This window comes from Drosophila guanche, unplaced genomic scaffold (genome assembly GCF_900245975.1).
Source record: "Drosophila guanche unplaced genomic scaffold, DGUA_6, whole genome shotgun sequence".
NCBI lineage: Eukaryota > Metazoa > Arthropoda > Insecta > Diptera > Drosophilidae > Drosophila > Drosophila guanche.
The window spans coordinates 1,615,199-1,632,755 of NW_022995757.1; the positions used below are offsets into that span (position 1 = coordinate 1,615,199).

The 17,557-nt window shown below is 42.8% G+C and overlaps 2 protein-coding genes across 2 annotated transcripts; one reads left to right on the plus strand and one right to left on the minus strand.

Annotated features, from left to right (window-relative positions):
- The first annotated feature begins 4,122 nt into the window (after window positions 1–4,122).
- Window positions 4,123–5,105, plus strand: LOC117590270. Its single transcript, XM_034282755.1, has 3 exons — window positions 4,123–4,542; window positions 4,603–4,806; window positions 4,983–5,105. The coding sequence occupies exons 1-3, from the start codon at window positions 4,452–4,454 to the stop codon at window positions 5,099–5,101; spliced, it is 414 nt and encodes a 137-aa protein (XP_034138646.1). The 5' UTR covers window positions 4,123–4,451; the 3' UTR covers window positions 5,102–5,105.
- A 10,510-nt stretch (window positions 5,106–15,615) lies between these two features.
- Window positions 15,616–17,047, minus strand: LOC117590286 (protein deadlock-like). Its single transcript, XM_034282772.1, has 3 exons — window positions 16,984–17,047; window positions 15,863–16,441; window positions 15,616–15,799 (listed from the first exon to the last, which is right to left on the minus strand). The coding sequence occupies exon 2, from the start codon at window positions 16,401–16,403 to the stop codon at window positions 15,867–15,869; it is 537 nt and encodes a 178-aa protein (XP_034138663.1). The 5' UTR covers window positions 16,404–16,441; window positions 16,984–17,047; the 3' UTR covers window positions 15,616–15,799; window positions 15,863–15,866.
- Window positions 17,048–17,557: the final 510 nt, after the last annotated feature.

A 17,557-nucleotide genomic window follows, 5' to 3' on the forward strand; every position in this document is an offset into this window, starting at 1 on the left:
ATTGCAATGGAAAACTATGGACTTTCAACCAAAAGAACTCTGCCAAAAGTTACTTTCAACACTAAAAAGACAGACGGGTGGCACCCGCATCAGGTATCTGAGAGATGGCAGATGGCAATTAGACGACCACCGCAGATTCAATTATAACTAAGCTTTTCACTGACTGCTGCAGCATCGAATTCGATTGGAATTTATTGGCTGCATTTGAGGTATTCAATTGTACATATACATATGTACACATTCCAGTAATACATACATACATACATAAATATATTTTTCAAAAATATAATTTCATTCGAGTACATATTTATGTACATATGCATATGTATTCTGGCTGGTGCTTTTGTGATCCTATTATTTTATTTAAATATTTCCATATTTACATGCTGTCTGCAAATAACTTGTGTAAATATTCCACAAACATCAACATCAACATAAAACACAAACGAAACAACGACAGGGACAACGAAAATGAAAATGAAAACGAAAACATGAAGGAGAAGGAGAAGGAGATATTCTCCTACTGAGAGCCCAAATATTGGTTTTGTGGAACAACAAAAACAAAACTAGCTACAACTACTCGCAAAGCAATAAAAATGGCAATAATAATAGCAACACCATCTACAAAACTGGATCAACAAAGCCCATCCACTGTGTGCCCTGTGCAGTTAGCACTTGTTAGACAGCATTTTTGTTATAAATGAGTTTTAGCAAATTGCCAAAAAAAAAAAAATATCTAAACTGATATCGAAAAATGCAAATTAAAAAGTAATATGTAAAATATACAAAAATACATATGGAATATGCAATAATGGTCCAGTTTACAGGTGAAATGCAGTTATTCGAAGCGCCAAAAGGCAAAGACAAAAAGGGTCTCGATTGGAGAAAGGAACACCTTCCATGCCTAAACATCAAGTAAGTGGAAAAAAATATGAAAAATATAATTGAAAACATAGCAGGAAGCCGAAGGCTTAAACAGGTCTCTCAAAAGGAATGAAAAGTGTTGGAAAAAGGATTTCCAACGAGCAGGGAGAGAAGGCAGCAGCTGGCCAATAAATACTACTATTTTTACAAGTTCAAAATATAGTTTAAAAATCTTGATCCAACGAGCATTGAAGCTCAAATACAAAATCGTCAGAGCTAAAACAAACGATGCTGTAGTTAAGGAATGAATCGAATTACCTAGTCCCAAAAAGGGTATACAGAAATTAATCCATATTGAATATGTATACATACATAGATATATGTACATATGTACATATATTTGTGGCATGGCATTGGTCGGTCGGGCTTCTTGCTGGCATTATTTATGGGTTTAATTTTGCATATGCCTTGTCGCAAACACCTCCTTTCCTTTGTCATGTATTCCCCCTCCCCCGTTGTGGCAATGGTTGGGGGGGACTCTCCCCATCCACCCATCCTTTATTACCCTTTTCACTAGCTGTAACTGTGCCCGAAAATGTATTTCTGTTGCGGCATCAATTTTTGTGGTCATCCAACAATGCGCGAACAGAATGAAGGTGGCTGACAGTACGGCAGCAGGGGGTACAGGTGTGATGCGGTGTGGTGTGGTGTGGCGTGGCTGGGCGTGGCATGTGTTTAATTGAGGTCACTCGTCGCTGGCTGGAAAGTGGCCGATTACCAGAAACGGAGGCAGCAGCAGCAGCAGCAGCAGCGGCAGCAGCAGCGGCAACAAACGGCGGGAGAAGAGTGACCTGTTTACCCAAAGACTTTGCTCGAAATACAACAAAAAAATATATTCAGGGGCCCCTTGAAGAAAGAGAGAGCTCCGAAGAAGAGGGAGATAAATTCCAGTGAAACGAAAACCAATAAATAAAACAGAGACAGAGAGAGAGAGAGAGAGAGAGAGAGAGAGAAGAAGAAGAAGCGTGGTAAAAGTAATGCCGCGTCGTCGGTTACATCACAGATGTATCTCACAGATACACGTATGTACACGTATGTATGTATGTGTGTGTGTGTGTGTGTGTGCACGTACCGCGATCGACGCATTGTTCTCTGTTGGCCATTGAGGCTGCACTTACAAATTGTGACACAAGAGCACTTGTGACTTACAGATACAAATGCGGATACGCAGATACAAATGCAAAACAAAACCTGCCCTGCCCTGCCCAACCAAACCACCTTCCGACAGCCACCTGCCTGGCTTACAGATTAACTTTTTGTCGCTTCTTTCGAAACTGTGAGTATCTGCTGTACCTGAGTATCTTCTACAAGTATCTAGTTTGACATCTGTATCTGTATCTGCACTTGTAGCAGGTGATGACATCACTTGTACATGACAAGCGGATTTGCATCAAAAACGTGCAACAAATTTACAAGATAATCAACACACAGAAACAACCGAACCGACGAGCACATAACGGGATACACGTACTGACAGATACACAAACACACACACACAGACACACACACACACACACATACACATTTTTGCCTACTCCACATGGTCTCCCCCCCGCTCCATTCTCCACTCTTCACCACTCTTTACTTTTCTTGTCGTTTCTTAGAGGGAAATGAAAATGATAATGAACATTTCATATTTGTTTTCCAAGGCCCTGCCTTCTTGATGCACTTTATGGTCGCTTTCCTCGTCGTTGTCGTCGACAACGTTGTCATCGTTTCTCGCTGCATTCAAATTCAAGCCCCAGGCCTCTTCCCAGAGGGTCCCCAACCCGGCAGCAGCAGCAGCAGCGCAGCAGCAGCTCAATCAACTGTCCAGAAGCCGCACTCCGTAGTCCACAGTCCACAGTCCACCCTGCAGACTGTCAGGGAAGAGTTAATTAAATGAAATTGCATTTGGGAGCCATTTTTGGGTTTTGGCTTTCAACGAGCCAGATAAACGACAAGACTGGGAAAAAGGGCCAACGAGCGAGCGGTCCATCAACTTTCGAGCAACTTGCACCAGGCAAAAGCAGGCAACTTGAGGTGCATTGCAAGGAAAGCAAACTGTATCCAATGAGAATTAAGAGTGTTTGGCGAAATTGAGAAAGAAATTGTGAAGAATATGCGAAGTCCAGAACTGGACCTTCTACTCTAAGAACCCAAAGTTCATGCAACAACAATCGAAATATATTATGCCGATAATCGATATTCACTTTGAATATACATACATAGATTTTGAATGAATTATTTAGTACATTATCAACTGGTGATAATCGGAGCAAGTGAAAGCAGCTGAAGATCCGATAGAATCGCACAAAGAGCCCGAAAACCCAAGTGATTTGTGCACTCGCATTGGGGAACCGCTCTATGGGGCACTTTTAACATCGATTCAATCTATTAGCATAATGAGAAAAGCTCAACCCGGTTAGGGACAGGGACAGGGACAGGGACAGGGCTGGGCACCCGGTTTAAAAGATCAATTAGCGACTCGAATTTCAATTTCCAAATGAATATCAAGATCGCATCGCATGGCAGCGAAGCCAAAAGCCAAAAGCCAAATGCCCTGAGGCATGGCCCGGAGACAGCGGGAGAGCAATCAAAATGAAACACTTTTACTTTGCGTTTCGCGTTTCGCTTTAAACGATTAACGAGACGAGAAGGGGCGAGAAGCGATGCGAAGAAAGAGAAGAAAACACCAAAGAAGATGACCAAAAATCGGTTTCTGATGATGTTTGTTTTATGCGCATAATTCGAAATTTATTTTATGTCTTATTAATTTTACATAAGCGAAGCGCCGCGGCTCGGCCCGTCGACTGCTTCCGCGAGTCTGGGAAAAATATATCTGACGGTGGGACTGCAAGATGGATAGAAAGAGAGCGAGAGGGACGGATGAAGCAATTAACAGAAGAAGATGGAGTGGAAAAAGTAAAAGTTGAAAAGGTTGCTGCAGCTGCAGGTGGCAAGAGGCAAGCGGCAAGCGGCAAGAAGAGCTCTTCAATCTCCAGCCAACTGCCAACTGCCAATCGAGAAATGTGTCACAGGCACACAAAAAATACCACGAGAAAGATATCTAAACATTTTTTGTTGTGTGAAGGCGTGGGAGTTTTCGGCTGAGTTTTGCCAATCAACTTGTCAAACCAATCGAACCGAATACCGAACAATAAATAAACTTCAGCCTCACTTCATTTTTGGGGCACGGGGCCCCCGTAACTTTCGTTCGCCAAGATCTTTTTTGGGAGCGACAGAAACACCTTTGAGAGCAACTGAGATTTCTGTCTGTCTGTCAGTCAGTCAGTGAGTCGCTTTGTTGTCGTGCTGCCTCAAGGGCCCATCACATCACATCACATCACAGCACATCAAATTATTTATGAATTTGTCACAAAAATTGAAAGCGAAAGCCGAACCGGACGGACCAATCGATCGTGGCTGTATAAAAGTTTCATCGACTGCAGTCGCGGCACGGCAGCCCCAGCAGCAGCAACACCAAACACCAAACACCAAACACCAAACACGAAAGAGCGAAGAGCAAACGAAGGATCATAAGAAATATGTTCGGCATACGCTGTGTGGGCCCTGTGCTAGTGGCAATGCTTTTGGCCCTGCTGATGGGCATGGTTGTGGCCAAGCAGGACACGGCAGGTGAGTGCTGACAACTCGAAAGATCTACAACATTTCTTGGACACTTTTTCTATAATTTAGCACGTCAATTTGGTGGCCAGAATGGCTTTGGGAATGGCTTTGGTCCGGGTATCGGACCTGCACCTGGACCCGGACCAATTCCTCCCTGGGGACCACCACAACAGCCTGGAGGTGGCGGCGGGAGCTGTCCGCTCTGCGACTCTTCGGTGTACAGCTATTGCTCCCACAAGATGGTGCATGACTCTTGCTGCTGCGATTTTCCAGGTAATTAATCAGGGAACGCGTCACACCCAGTCCGAGCACTCTCGTCTGCTGCGACATTATTTATGTATGGGGTTTTCCCCAGCCACGCTTGATGCATTTATTAATTTCATTCAATTTGCCACCACACTTAATGCATTTAAAACCCAATTCGTATTTTTCAACCCTTTTTCCTGCAGCATCTGCCCCACAGTTGAGACCGCCGCAGTGCTCCTACTACGACTGCTCCCTGCTGTATGCCAAATCCTGCTACGAGCATGCCCTCATCAAGAACTGCTGCTGCAATAATCCCTACTGAAGCCCCCACCACAGATGCTTTATGTAGTTACACAACAAACTATTTTACATGTATTTAAAAGCAATCCATGGCATGGCTTTTAATTCCATTCGACGCTAAATATAATTAAGTAAATTATTTTAAAATACCAAACCGATTGTTGCTGACTGATTCGGACCAATGGAAACAGCATCGCCCTGTATTTATTTCCCTTTCCTCTACACATAATCCCATTAAGATGGGTCCTGTTACCTGTAAATACCATTGCGAATGGCACCCTTCAGTGGTCAAAAAGTCAACTGAAACTGCATCACACAATGCATTGTATGCAAATGTATGACATGTAAAGAGCAATGGGACCTTTATTGGCTTCAAATGTCACAGTTTTTTCGCGTACTAAAAATAATTAAAAGGCACCAGAGACAGTTACAGAGCATTAATTAAAAAGCATTATCAGAACTTCCACTCAGACATCCCTAAAGTAAGGCTGCATTGGCTCTGGTCTTATATTAAAACCTGCCACCTGCTTTTCGTGGCTCATTTATCAATTGGCTCTCGCTCTCTATCGCGCTGGCTGACATGCGATTAGCATAAACAATGTTTTCTCCACAGAATAATTGATTTTTAATACGCAGATACCAGCGATGCTCGAATGCACACACAACCACATAGCTTCTCGCATTATCTAATCCCAAAATTATGTGCATTAATAAATTATTTAAATACCAACAGCACAAAAATAGCAAATAAATATATTGCGAGCATACAACTTTCCATTCAGAGGTGGAGAGGTGGAAGAAACATCAAAGTTAACATCTATGCAAGCTTGATATTTTTTTTGTATTTCTATAAATATATTGATGGATAAATAATCGGGTTAAACGCTGAAGAGAGTGGCAGAAGATGCCTCGCTTACGCATGCGAGCTTTGTATAAAACTCTCTATTAAATACATAGAATAAAATATATCAAACATGAATATGGAAAATGCCAGCCGAAATATCGTTGTCTCCACATGTCGATGGCTTCCACCGCTAATTCACAGCCACATTGAAATGTCAATTGGTTGGTTTAAGCCAAAGTTCGTGCATAAATTTAGAGCGAAAGACACGCAACAGCAATGAATGCCAAAACTAATTCAAAAAGAATAAGAAACAAGCAACCTTTGGATACTCTGCTCTGTCAAACTTTCTTTCCATTCAAGAGTTGCCATGAAATTTGTGTTATACGGTGATAAGCAGTCCTCAAATTTAGTGCTAAGCAGATCCTAAAGCAGCAGAAGCTCTTTTCTAAGTTAATAGTACACAAGTTTTCGCCAATTTTTGCACTAAACTTTCAAACAAATTTTGGGTTTCGTTTTAGAACTGGAAAATGCTAGAAAAGCCGGAGACCACTAGCGCCAAAGGGAGCGATAATATACCGCTCCAGTGGGTCTTAGAGTTTGTCGAGGACCTCGACAAGATAATCCAGGTTCTGAATATGGAACTGGAGAGGGCCATAAACAAGCAGCCGGTGATGAATATGGAATGTCTGGAGAATATCATTGTGGACTTGGACGACGAAATGCATGCCCTGGCCGTAAATGTGGGTGAGGCTGGCGTGGTACTCATCAGCCGCTGGATGACGATCAAGAGACGTAAAGACCAAATTTGTATATTCAGTTACCAATAGTCGTAGTATATCAATTCAGCATAAAAGAACATGCGGCAACTGGCGGCGGCATCTACACTGCAACACTGAAGAAAAAAAACACACAGAAGCTTAGTGCCAAAGAAAATGTCATGGGGAGAAGCAGCAAACACACAAAATGAGATGCAGAGGTGACACCACGCTACACTACACAGAATTCGACACCAGATAAATGTATGTATATTGCAATTGTAAACCACACAAATCGAAGAAGAAAGCAGCACAGAAACGGACAATGTGCTGCCTTGGAATACACAAATAAATGCTTAAAAAAATGATCCCAATATGTTTATTAATTGAAAGCGTCTGAGAATCTATATCCGTGGAGCAAACGGCTGCCATACTGCTGTAGTACTCTATGCAAAAAAGGGTATTAAAAACAACACTTGTTTGGCTTTCTTCAGTCCCTTTCCATGTATCTAAACTTATAAAAAAATCTCTCGTAATCCACACAGAAGAAGCAGCAGAAGGCGGGCCAAGAAAATATTAGCATATTACATAAGAATTTTCACTTTCATTTAGTATGACGAGCGAGGAAAGACCACACACACACACACACACACACCACTCGAAGCGAGTCCATTCCGTTCCATTCCATTCCATTTGAGCATCTCTTGGACTTGGTCTACTCTGAGACGCTGCCGAATGACGAAGACCCCTCTCGGCAAATACTTTTTGCTTGATTAGCATAAATCTCTATATTAAGTGGCTTGCTTTATCGGGTGGCGGTGTGTCGTGGGGTGTGGAGGTCCGGCTGCTGCTCCGCGACTGACAGGCGGCGGCAAGGCCATGGACTGAGGCTGATGCTTTCTCCGCATAGCCACATGCCAGAGGGTATTACGACATGCGGCTTCAGCTTGTGACGCACTGCAAAAATGTTGGTTGCGTTTCCATAAACAAAACTGATTAATGCCACGTCTCTTTGCCAACCTTGTTCATTAATTGATCTAGTCTTGAAAACGATTTGGGTAATGTGGGTAAGTGATTTCTGTAGCATTTATTCCTTGCAAGGATCCTTGGTATTTTTGAGGGTATTTTTCGTTCCGGCTTCTCGGTTGTATTTCAGCGTGAGTCCTTATTCCGCCTTCGATCTCGGCTGCTGCCGCTGTTGGCGCAACAATTGTCCGGGAAATCGAGCGAATGGCCACGCCCAAACGCTTTCCGCATTGACAGTTATTGGGCGAAACAAATTTAACTTTTTCTTTTCAGCGTTGTCAAAAGAATCGTCGAATGGGCAGGGTCCTCCACGGGTCCGGCGAAGGCAACCGAGATAATCACAAAAGTTTTGTAATAATTTCAATTTTTGTTGTGTTCCCTTCTTGTTCTTCGTCTGTGGATGGCTCCGCTCGTCCCCTACCCTCCTCCCCGTTATGGCCATTCTCCATTCGGTTCTGTTCGGTTAGGTTTCTGTTTTGGTTTTGAGTTTGAGTTTGTGGGAGGCTTGCCCGCCTCCTGTTTTTGGCTTTGCACTTTTTCTAACAATTTCGCTTGGAATGAAACCTTTAATGGATTTCAAAAGAAAAATTTATTTTGACAATGACAATGAATTTTCCTCCGCCCGGCGTCTATCTCTCTTGCAGATTTTTATTTTATTTATTCATTTTCTGGGCATGCCCCCCTGTTCCCCAAAGATCCTTAAAGTGTGTGTGTTTTACTCGGTACTCGAAGATTACTTTGGGTATATTCAAATCGTGGCTGCCATCAGAATCCATAAGCTGGATGTTAACCTCTATGTGGTAGTGTCATTATTATAAATTATAAATAAATACAAGTGCCCGCATGGATTGACGTTCACATCCCATGGATCAATGATGGAGCAGTGCCTCTGGATATGTATATAAACCGATCAATGGGTATCTTGGTGTGTCCAATCGTGTGGACGGGCTTTTTTTATAGCCTTTCCAAAAGTTTTTAATGAGAGCGCGTTGAAATTTTATCTGTGCTCAGCTCTGGGAGGGTTTTGCTTCATCCCCACTCCTCTCAATCCTCTCAATCCTCTCCCCGTTGATTCATTCCTTTTATTTTCCTTTACTCTCCCTTACATTCGTCTTGTTTCGTTTCGTTGTGTGTTTGGGAATTTGTTTGGTTGTTTTCTTTATGAAGTAAAAACTCGGGACACGTTTACTTCATCAGATGCGCTTAATTAGAATTAGCATCGGAATGTAGCTCTCCCTCTCTGTCTCTCAATCTCTCTGGTGCACCAGCACCAGGGAACACAGAAAAAGAAACAACAATGAACTATGGTAGGATAGCATCCAGTGGGGCACGGCTACAGGTGAGCGAGTGAAACGAGTTGTCGGCTGGTAGCTGGAAACAACCAGAAAAAATGCCCAAAATTTGTGGAAAATGTCAAACGGATTGAAGCCAAGCTTCGTTGCCCCCGACGAGGGCAGGGGAAATGGAATAGTGAGATAAATGTGGGTGCACGGGGCAAGGGGAAGGCAATAAGGGCCATATTTGGACACGGCTCTGATGCAGAAAATATCCAGTTGGCCCAAGTGCTTTGTGAAATGGCCCCGAAGGAAAGACGATAAGGCAAAGGTGTGGACTGGAGGGCTCACATTTTGATGCTGGAAAATTGATTTCATTCATTTTGTATGACTTTTGGCCAACAAAAAAGGATACCGAGTAGAGTTGGTTCAGCATATGGTTTGATGATTGATGTTCGATCGATATACAGGATACAGAGGCAAGCAAATTTATTTTGCAAAAAAGTTCTACCTGTATTAAATAATCTACTGTTCGATTCTGTAATGGGGAGGTGGCTTTGCAGCCTTGCCCAATTATCGTCGAATCTTCAGCCGACTCTTTTATTCGCTATGCTTTCTCTCTGCTGATTATGGGAGACAAACATAAACATCGACACCGCAAATGGCCTTACGTAACCCAACCCAAATCGAGCAATCACGAGAGCACGCACTCGCATTTACCCACAAACAGACAATAGACAGAAAAAATAACAGATACTCGTATTATATTTGAAAACAAATTATGTTTTCGGGTCTTGCAATTGTGGACAATGGACATTTGGCAGTAATCAGTTGCCATTAAGCAAACAGACAGTAGATCTGAATGGGTATGAAGTATATATATGTATATATATTTCTTTGGATGTACAAACATATGTATCTATCTACAGATACACACAATTAACGTATCTCTATCGCTAATGACAGTCGCGTGAAGGATGCGACGACGACTGCCGAATGGGGCCCCGGTTCCGTGTCCATTTCTCACTTTCGGTAAATTAAATTCGCATAAGCAAAATCAGGGGGAATGAGAGGCCGAAACTGAAACTGAAACGAAACGAAACGGAACGGAGCAAAAGTCCAACAGCCAGACAAAACGCTGCCAATGGCCCATGACAATAATGACGATGAGGAGCAGCGGCAGCCACGCGACGGCGACGGCGACGGCGACTCTGTGGAGCAATGAGACGACATTAAAATGACCAAAAAGTGCAAAAGCTCTTTGCCGTTTTGTTTTCGGGGTGTCCAATCATCAAAATGTTGCCAGCAATGAGTGGATTTTGGCTTTGGCTTTGGCTTTGGCTTCGGCTTTGTTGTGTGTGATTCACACAAAAATAAAAATTGAATACAAATCAAATGAAAAGTAATCGGCCAGTTGCCGAGATACAAAACAAAACTACTCGTGAATAATTGCACACCAGATGAATACAGAAAATGCTTAGAGGTAAATGAAAGTTTCATTTCACATGTTGGGGCAGGGCAGGCCCCAATGGCAGGCTTGAAAACGGTTTGGTTCTTTATGGAAGAAGTTCTCTGTTCAGCTTAACCTTTTATTTAGCTTATAGAAATGGAAAATAGCAACCTGAAAGTGGTAGGCGTATGCCTGCAACTCCATAATAAACTTCTCAAAGCTTTTCATAGATGCGGCTTAGGCTAAAAACAGGTCTTTGGGGCGCGCAGTCTAGCTGCGGCGTCCCGTTTCCCTGCTAATTGACATTGCGCCGGCTGCTGGAGGACCCTCTAAATGGCTGGGGTACTGGGACACACAATGGAACAAGTGATGTGGCCGTGCAAATACAATTTGCGATCAGAGCCAGGAAAGCCAATAGGTTTTCGCACAACAAAAGAGACACCGCCTGCATGAGGCTGGATAAGTGGTCAATGGTCAATGGGCTGATGGAAAGCCAACGAAGGCAGGCAGGAATGGGAGGAAGGGAAGTCGGGCCGTCGGGCAGTCGGGCAGTCGGTCAGTCGGGCAGGAAGGACTCTCATTGCTGGATACCCGCATGGCAGAGACAACGACGCTTTAAACTTTCAATAACAATGAGATGAAAGTTAGATGCTGTCTGGGGCCATGGATAGGAGAGCTGGATAGATTGAAGAGGAAGTTGCCCCTAAGTGGGTGCACATGTCGCTGCCTCTCTGTCTTTGTAAGCGGAAGTCACAAGACTCAAGGCACTAGATAAAATATTAAAAAAATGATAGAATACGTGATACCCAAATCGCACAAAATAGCATTAAAACAATTAGCAGAAAACAAATAAAATACTCATTTTATTTGCAGTCCTGACAAAGATTGACATCTGACTTGTTCCCTGATGGCTGATGGCTGATGGCTGATACATATACCCTTTTGGTATCCTGCCTCTCTTTGGGTTATACGCGGCTCAACAATGGCTTTGACTTTCTCGCTTTCTCTCTCAAATTCCGTTGGCTTTGTTAGCTGCAATTGTTTTGACCCCGCCAGAACAACGGCAACGTCAACGACAACAGCCAGGAATTGTAGCTACTTTTTCGCCATGTTCATTGTGTAGTATATCTTTTTTCATGGCGCTCATTTTCTAGATTTTGTTGTAGCTTTTGTTGTGTTGTTTTTTGTTGCTCCTCTGTGCATACGCGAGTCCTGGGGATTGGGGTTGGGTTTTAGAGAGGGTGCTCCTTCTAACAAGGACAATTTTCCAGGCTGCACTTTTGTTGTTCCGCTTTTGGGGCTGGCTGTCTCTCTGTCTGCCTGTCGGGTTGTAGTTCTTCAAGAGCTTAGGAAGGCAAACAGAGAGACAACCACGACACCCGGGGAGCGACAAGGGAGCGCCAAGGGACAGACGGGACAGACAAACTGAATGTAATTTCTCCTAAGGACATCAACTAAGCAAACACACAAGGAGTGGGCTTAGACGGGGTCCCCTCAGCCCAATCCTTAAGCCCTCCACCGCTATCCCTTTCCCACCCTTTCTATTTCACTTTCTCGCTCTCGCTCTCGCTCTCATTCTCATTCCCCTTTATACATGGTACATTTGTATGTGCATATATGGCCCTCTCTGTTGCTCTTTGTTTCGCCATTATTATTATTTCATTTTTCTATTCTTTTTTTGTATTTTTTTTTTTTGGGTGGTGTGCTGTGGGCGAGGGGGCTTGTTCTTTGTCATGTTATGTGCGAGTCGCCAGCTGTAAACATTTTTCACCGCTAGTTTGGTGGACCCTTTCGCTCTTGCTCTTCCCCTCTCCGTCCCTCTCTCCCTGTCACTATCTCCGCGTCGCCTGTCCTGGACAAATCAGTTTATGTTACATTTTTCCCTCGGCTTCTTGTCTCTCCTCTCCGAAAAAGTTAGCTTCGTTCGTTCGGTCTTTCCTTCTTATTTCACGCGTCTAAAGTTACACAAATAAAATGAAATTTCTTTCGACTCATAAACAATAAGAATGACAGGCCAGTGTCGCCGAAAGGGGGAAAGTCAAAAGAAATACACGCGAGTGAGAGAGAGTGGAAGAAAGCAGTCCTAAGCCTGGCTTAGGGTTCCTGTCAGCTGTTGTCAACCAGTTGTTGCGGAAGAGCTGCCGCTGCTGGACAAGTTTATGTCACACCGATACTGCAAAGAAGCTGCATATTTTTTACCCTTATTCAGCAACATTTGAAGGTATTTCTTTATAGCCAAATGTAAATAAGAATATTCCACTGGGCACATTCATTTAGCGGATGCTTAAATAAACGTCTTTAAACGTCAGAGAAACGGCGCTATTAACACCCCAGATTAGCCGATTGTTCCGCTCGTAGGACTGTTACGATAATCTGAGAGTGCTGGCAGATCGGTCTCCATGCGACTCTCATGACCACATGTTTAACGTGTAAGCTAGAGGGGCCATGGCTATCAATCTGTTTTCATTTTCAAAAATCAATTTGATTCAGATTTCGCCATGAAATTGGCTGGGCCAAAGAGTTTACGGGAAAGCAATAAAAAACAATATGATTACCTTTATCAGTTTCAGGTTTTCTGATTCTTTTTTCCGCACCCCTCTCCATTCCTCGCTGCTTTGGAAACTCCTCGCCTCGTTCTCTTTCTGTAAATTTGTTTCGAATGTTTTGAGATTTCCATCTGCAGTCGCACCACTTCACACACACGCACACTCGCACACTCGCACAGGACCTGGCGTTTTGAATGTTGTTGCATGAAGGAAGCTCTGAGGGGGGCTCTGTAGGCGAGGAAAAGTTTTACGTAACTTTGCCTGATTCAATGATATGAAAGAAAGTTTGACATGTGTAGCAGCCCGTCATTGAATGCAGCAGCGAAAAAATTGTATTCCATTTGAGGGACCAACAAAAAATAAATATATATAAAAATACCAAAACAAAAAGAAAGAAACAATTTTGAACCGACGGCAAAGTAAACTTTTTTTCGTCATTCGTAGGAGCAGCAGCGGCAAGCAATTGTCTCGTGTTCCGCCTGATAAAACACAACAAGAACATAATTTATTTCCCCAAAAAACTTGAAAATAACATGAACGCAGAAATGTATATAAAATACAACAAAATAGGGAAACTCTAGCATTTTGTGCCAGGAATTGTATCCCACTGAAGATTCAGTGACTCGTTTCTGCTGGCATATATGGGAAATAATTCGGATGGAGAAATGTACATAGTTTCTGGGGCAGTTTTAAGGTTTGGCTTTCACTCTAAAAGTTTCTATAAACCTGTATAATATCCTAATCTATTTGTAATGGCATAAAATACGCAAAATGAAGGGAACGAGACGAATATTTATGTTCAAGGAGAGCTTCAATTTCTGACATTTGATCTTACCGCAAAGGAAGAGATGCAGAGTTGGAGATGAGATTACGTAATTTAGGCACTGCCAGCAATTAGCAAGAGATGGCCAAGAGTGGCTTCTGCGCGCTGACAACTTTGGACAATTAAGTGCAACAACGTGACTGGCAAACACAAGCTAAAAGACGGCCCGGCCCGGCCCGGCCCGGCCCACGCACTTACCCCTCACCGACAAATACTAACGGCGGCCGCACAGAGATGCCGACCCGAAAAACCGAAAAGCAGGGAAAACGGAAATTAGGACGTAGCAGCAGAATAGAAGCTGAAAATGCAGTTTTCCTGCGGAGTGGAGTTTGAGTGGAGCCAAGGCAACCGCACCATAACTGCCAATGTAGGAGGAGCGGGCTAGAGGCATGCCCAAAAAATGCACAAATTTAAGGCTTCCATCAGTCGGACATTTCGGAATTGCAAAAGTGGTGGACCCAGTGTGGAGGCAGGCAGGAGAGCGGCAGAGGCAGAGACTTAATGAACCATAGCATCTCGGATGGACTGACGTTCAGGACAGGACATTCCCCTAGTACTGAAAATTAACTTGAAATAGTGTTGGGACTGCTCTCAACTGGAGACCTCCAGTTTGCGGTTTATGCTTACAGCAAGTTACAGGTGCCAGATGTACGTGAAACGGACTATCCAAATTTCCGTTCAAAATTAGTACACTAATAAGTATTTCCAAATACCAAATTCCAAATATGTACGATGTACATATACATATATGTATGTATAAGAAAATCCCTTAATAACAAAATTGCCAGTAACTGTTCGAACTTTATTGGCTTATTGAATCGAATGCGAATCAATGATGGAAAAATACAAACACAACAGCGTGGGCGTCACATATGTAAGTAGCTTTGGACCGAAATGTGCAGCAACTCGGACCATTGACTTCACAAGTAGAAGTTTATCTGAGGAATATATGTTAGTTATTGAGGTATTCTTTCAATTTCAATTGGCAAATAAAAATACAAAACTCGCAGCATAGCATCATGGAACTCCGGGTAACCCTCGCGGTGCAATCTCGTTCTCTCTCGCTCTGTTACTCTCTTGCACTGTAGAAAAACGCTACGCTTGCGCTTTCGCTCTAACTGCAAACGATGAGGTCACCGTTTCGCACTGCTTCTTCCTTTTGCTTTTCTTTGTTTCTCATGTTTAGTTTGTGCATTCTCCCGCACGCACTTGAAACGAGTGATTTCTGTACTTGTTTTACCGTTACTTTTCCTCGTTTCACTCCTCTCTCTCTCTCCTTCTCGGTATCACACATACACACACAAACGCACACTGGCAAGAGCCACGTGCAACGAAAATAACAACAACAAAAAAGGCTCGCAACCTGCGCACTAGAATATTTCAATTGTTCAAGAACATATATATAATTTTTCGGAATTACTTTACTAGCAAATGCAATTTATTGCGGAAGTTTCGAGCAGAAGGAGAATGCGGAACTGCCACACCATCTGCTGACTATCGTATGTACAACATATGCACACATACATGCATACACACATGTGTGTATATCCTATCGATACATCGAATGGCAAATTCAACGATTAATGTAATTTTAGAATTGTATTTTGATGATTTGTTGCCACTCCCCTCGAACACCGAGCAAAAGCGAAAATAAAGTACCTGGTCAATGCGGACTCATCGTCTGCGACCAACCAATTTCGCTGTAGCGATTAAATTACAAACAAAAAAAATATATCGAATATAGTGCGCTCAAAGCGCACATTGAATCGGCGGCCCTCCACCAACGTTTTTATTATTATTATTTTTATTTTCCAGCTAACTATAAGAATTGAATAGGATATTTATGTCACGAGGGCGCGTTCGTTGTTTTTGTGTGATCTTTGCAGGGAATTAAGAAAATGCGTTCAGTTTTTTGTATAGAGGTTATATGCTTCGTATATCCCGCGCCCGAATCCGAATGGTAGGGGATATGTGGGGTGGAACCATCCTTAGGCCAATTTCGCTGTAAATTCCATTGGAATTAGTAATTGCAGGGCATTCAGGTAAACTTTTTGGCATTTCTTACCTTTCTACCAGTAGTCTCCAATGACAGTCTCATTGCGATCAGTGGTGTTCATAAATCCGCGTAGATGAAACACGTCGAAAAACAACTGATGGTATTTCTGGGCCAGAATTCCATGATAAAACATCTGGTGGTAGACTTGTAACACTGCCCTGGGTTGCATTACCATCAATTGAGATTTCACAGATTCCACGCTCTCCAACGAATGATCGCAGTTTGATTTGGTGCATCCTTCGTTTATATTATCAGTGCACTTGACCCCAAACAGCGCAATCATAGAGCTCGAATCATTTAAATTGATTTCAAAATCATATTCGACATCCTCTGGTAGAATCAGCATCGGGTCCGATGGCTCAATCGGTGCATCAGCCGGTGGTTCGTTGGCCTCAGCGGGCACGTGTTCGGGCACCAGATATTCTTCGTACTCATCCATATCATCCATATCTTCCATCTCATCCAAATCTATATCAATATCAATATCATCCACGCTAATCTGGTAATCGGGCATTCCCAAAAAAATATCTCTGAGACCAGCGCTCTTCATTTTTAGGAATTTGCAAGATATTTTGATTCGGTTGCAATCTAAATTAATATGAATATAGAAAAATACACATCTATATAATGCGAGTTCTATTTGTCATTTGTCATTAAAACGGTCAAACACAAGCCCAAATGACTCGAGGTATACATACATATACATATGCATATACATACATATGTACATAGCCCGATGGAGTGTGCCCTCCACACAGCGAACAATTGGCCATCTCCATCTGCATCTGCCTCTTACCCACTCAAGAAGTAATCAAATTCTGGGGAAGGGGTGCGGGGACGCTTGCGCACTGCTCTAACTGCATTCGCGCTTCCTCTTTCCTCGGCTCCTTCTTTACCCATTTTGGCAACTCAATTGTTGCTTTTCACCCATTCTCTCTCCCTCTCTCCGTCACACACACATGCTGGCAAGAGCCACAAGCACCGACAATTAAAACAAAAAAGGGCCCCGAAATGCGGCAAAAAATAAATAAAATAAATTCAATTTCCATTCCTGCTGCACATCCTAGGATTTTTTTCAACAGAGAAACGGAAAAGCCACAGAGACAAGGCCCATTGTATCGATCACTTACATATATTGTAATTGAAGTGAATATTTCACTAATAAACTTAATTTCCACACGCTTTTCGGAAGTTTCGAGAAGAAGAAGAATGCGGAAGTGCCGACCGATCTCTTGACAGCCGTATAGATATATCGATATCCAATCGATACATCGAATGTAATTTTATAATTTTATTTTGATGAGTTGTTGCCACTCCACTCAAACACCCAAGATACTTTGCATTATAATATACAATATCTAGAGTATAATTAGATATAAACAATTACAATACCGATAAAAGTGCGCTCCAAGCGCATAGCAAATCCAGTTCCTCTACGAACGATCCGGCAACCCCAGATGCTGCGAGTTTTGGTATTTATACGCGCCATTCTCCCAATCCCTAATGTGCTTAAATTACTCAAAGATGTTAAATAATAACCGAAAAATTGGTTATGGAAGTAATGAAGAGGCTCTGATTAAGCGGCTGATTTTGTACCCAGTGGCAGTGCCTCCGCCAACTCTCAGCATTGTAACCTAAATCGAGTATTTATGAAAGGTGATATTTAATGTGATTTCCGTGTTATTTTACGCCAACTTCGATTCC

Bases quoted from the DNA above. Each gene is read 5' to 3' on its own strand.
- LOC117590286 (XM_034282772.1), bottom strand. From the start codon at position 16,403: ATGAAGAGCGCTGGTCTCAGAGATATTTTTTTGGGAATGCCCGATTAC.
- LOC117590270 (XM_034282755.1), top strand. From the start codon at position 4,452: ATGTTCGGCATACGCTGTGTGGGCCCTGTGCTAGTGGCAATGCTTTTG. The intron at 4,543-4,602 runs GTGAGTGCTGAC...TCTATAATTTAG, and splicing joins GGCCAAGCAGGACACGGCAG to CACGTCAATTTGGTGGCCAG. The intron at 4,807-4,982 runs GTAATTAATCAG...TTTTTCCTGCAG, and splicing joins TTGCTGCTGCGATTTTCCAG to CATCTGCCCCACAGTTGAGA.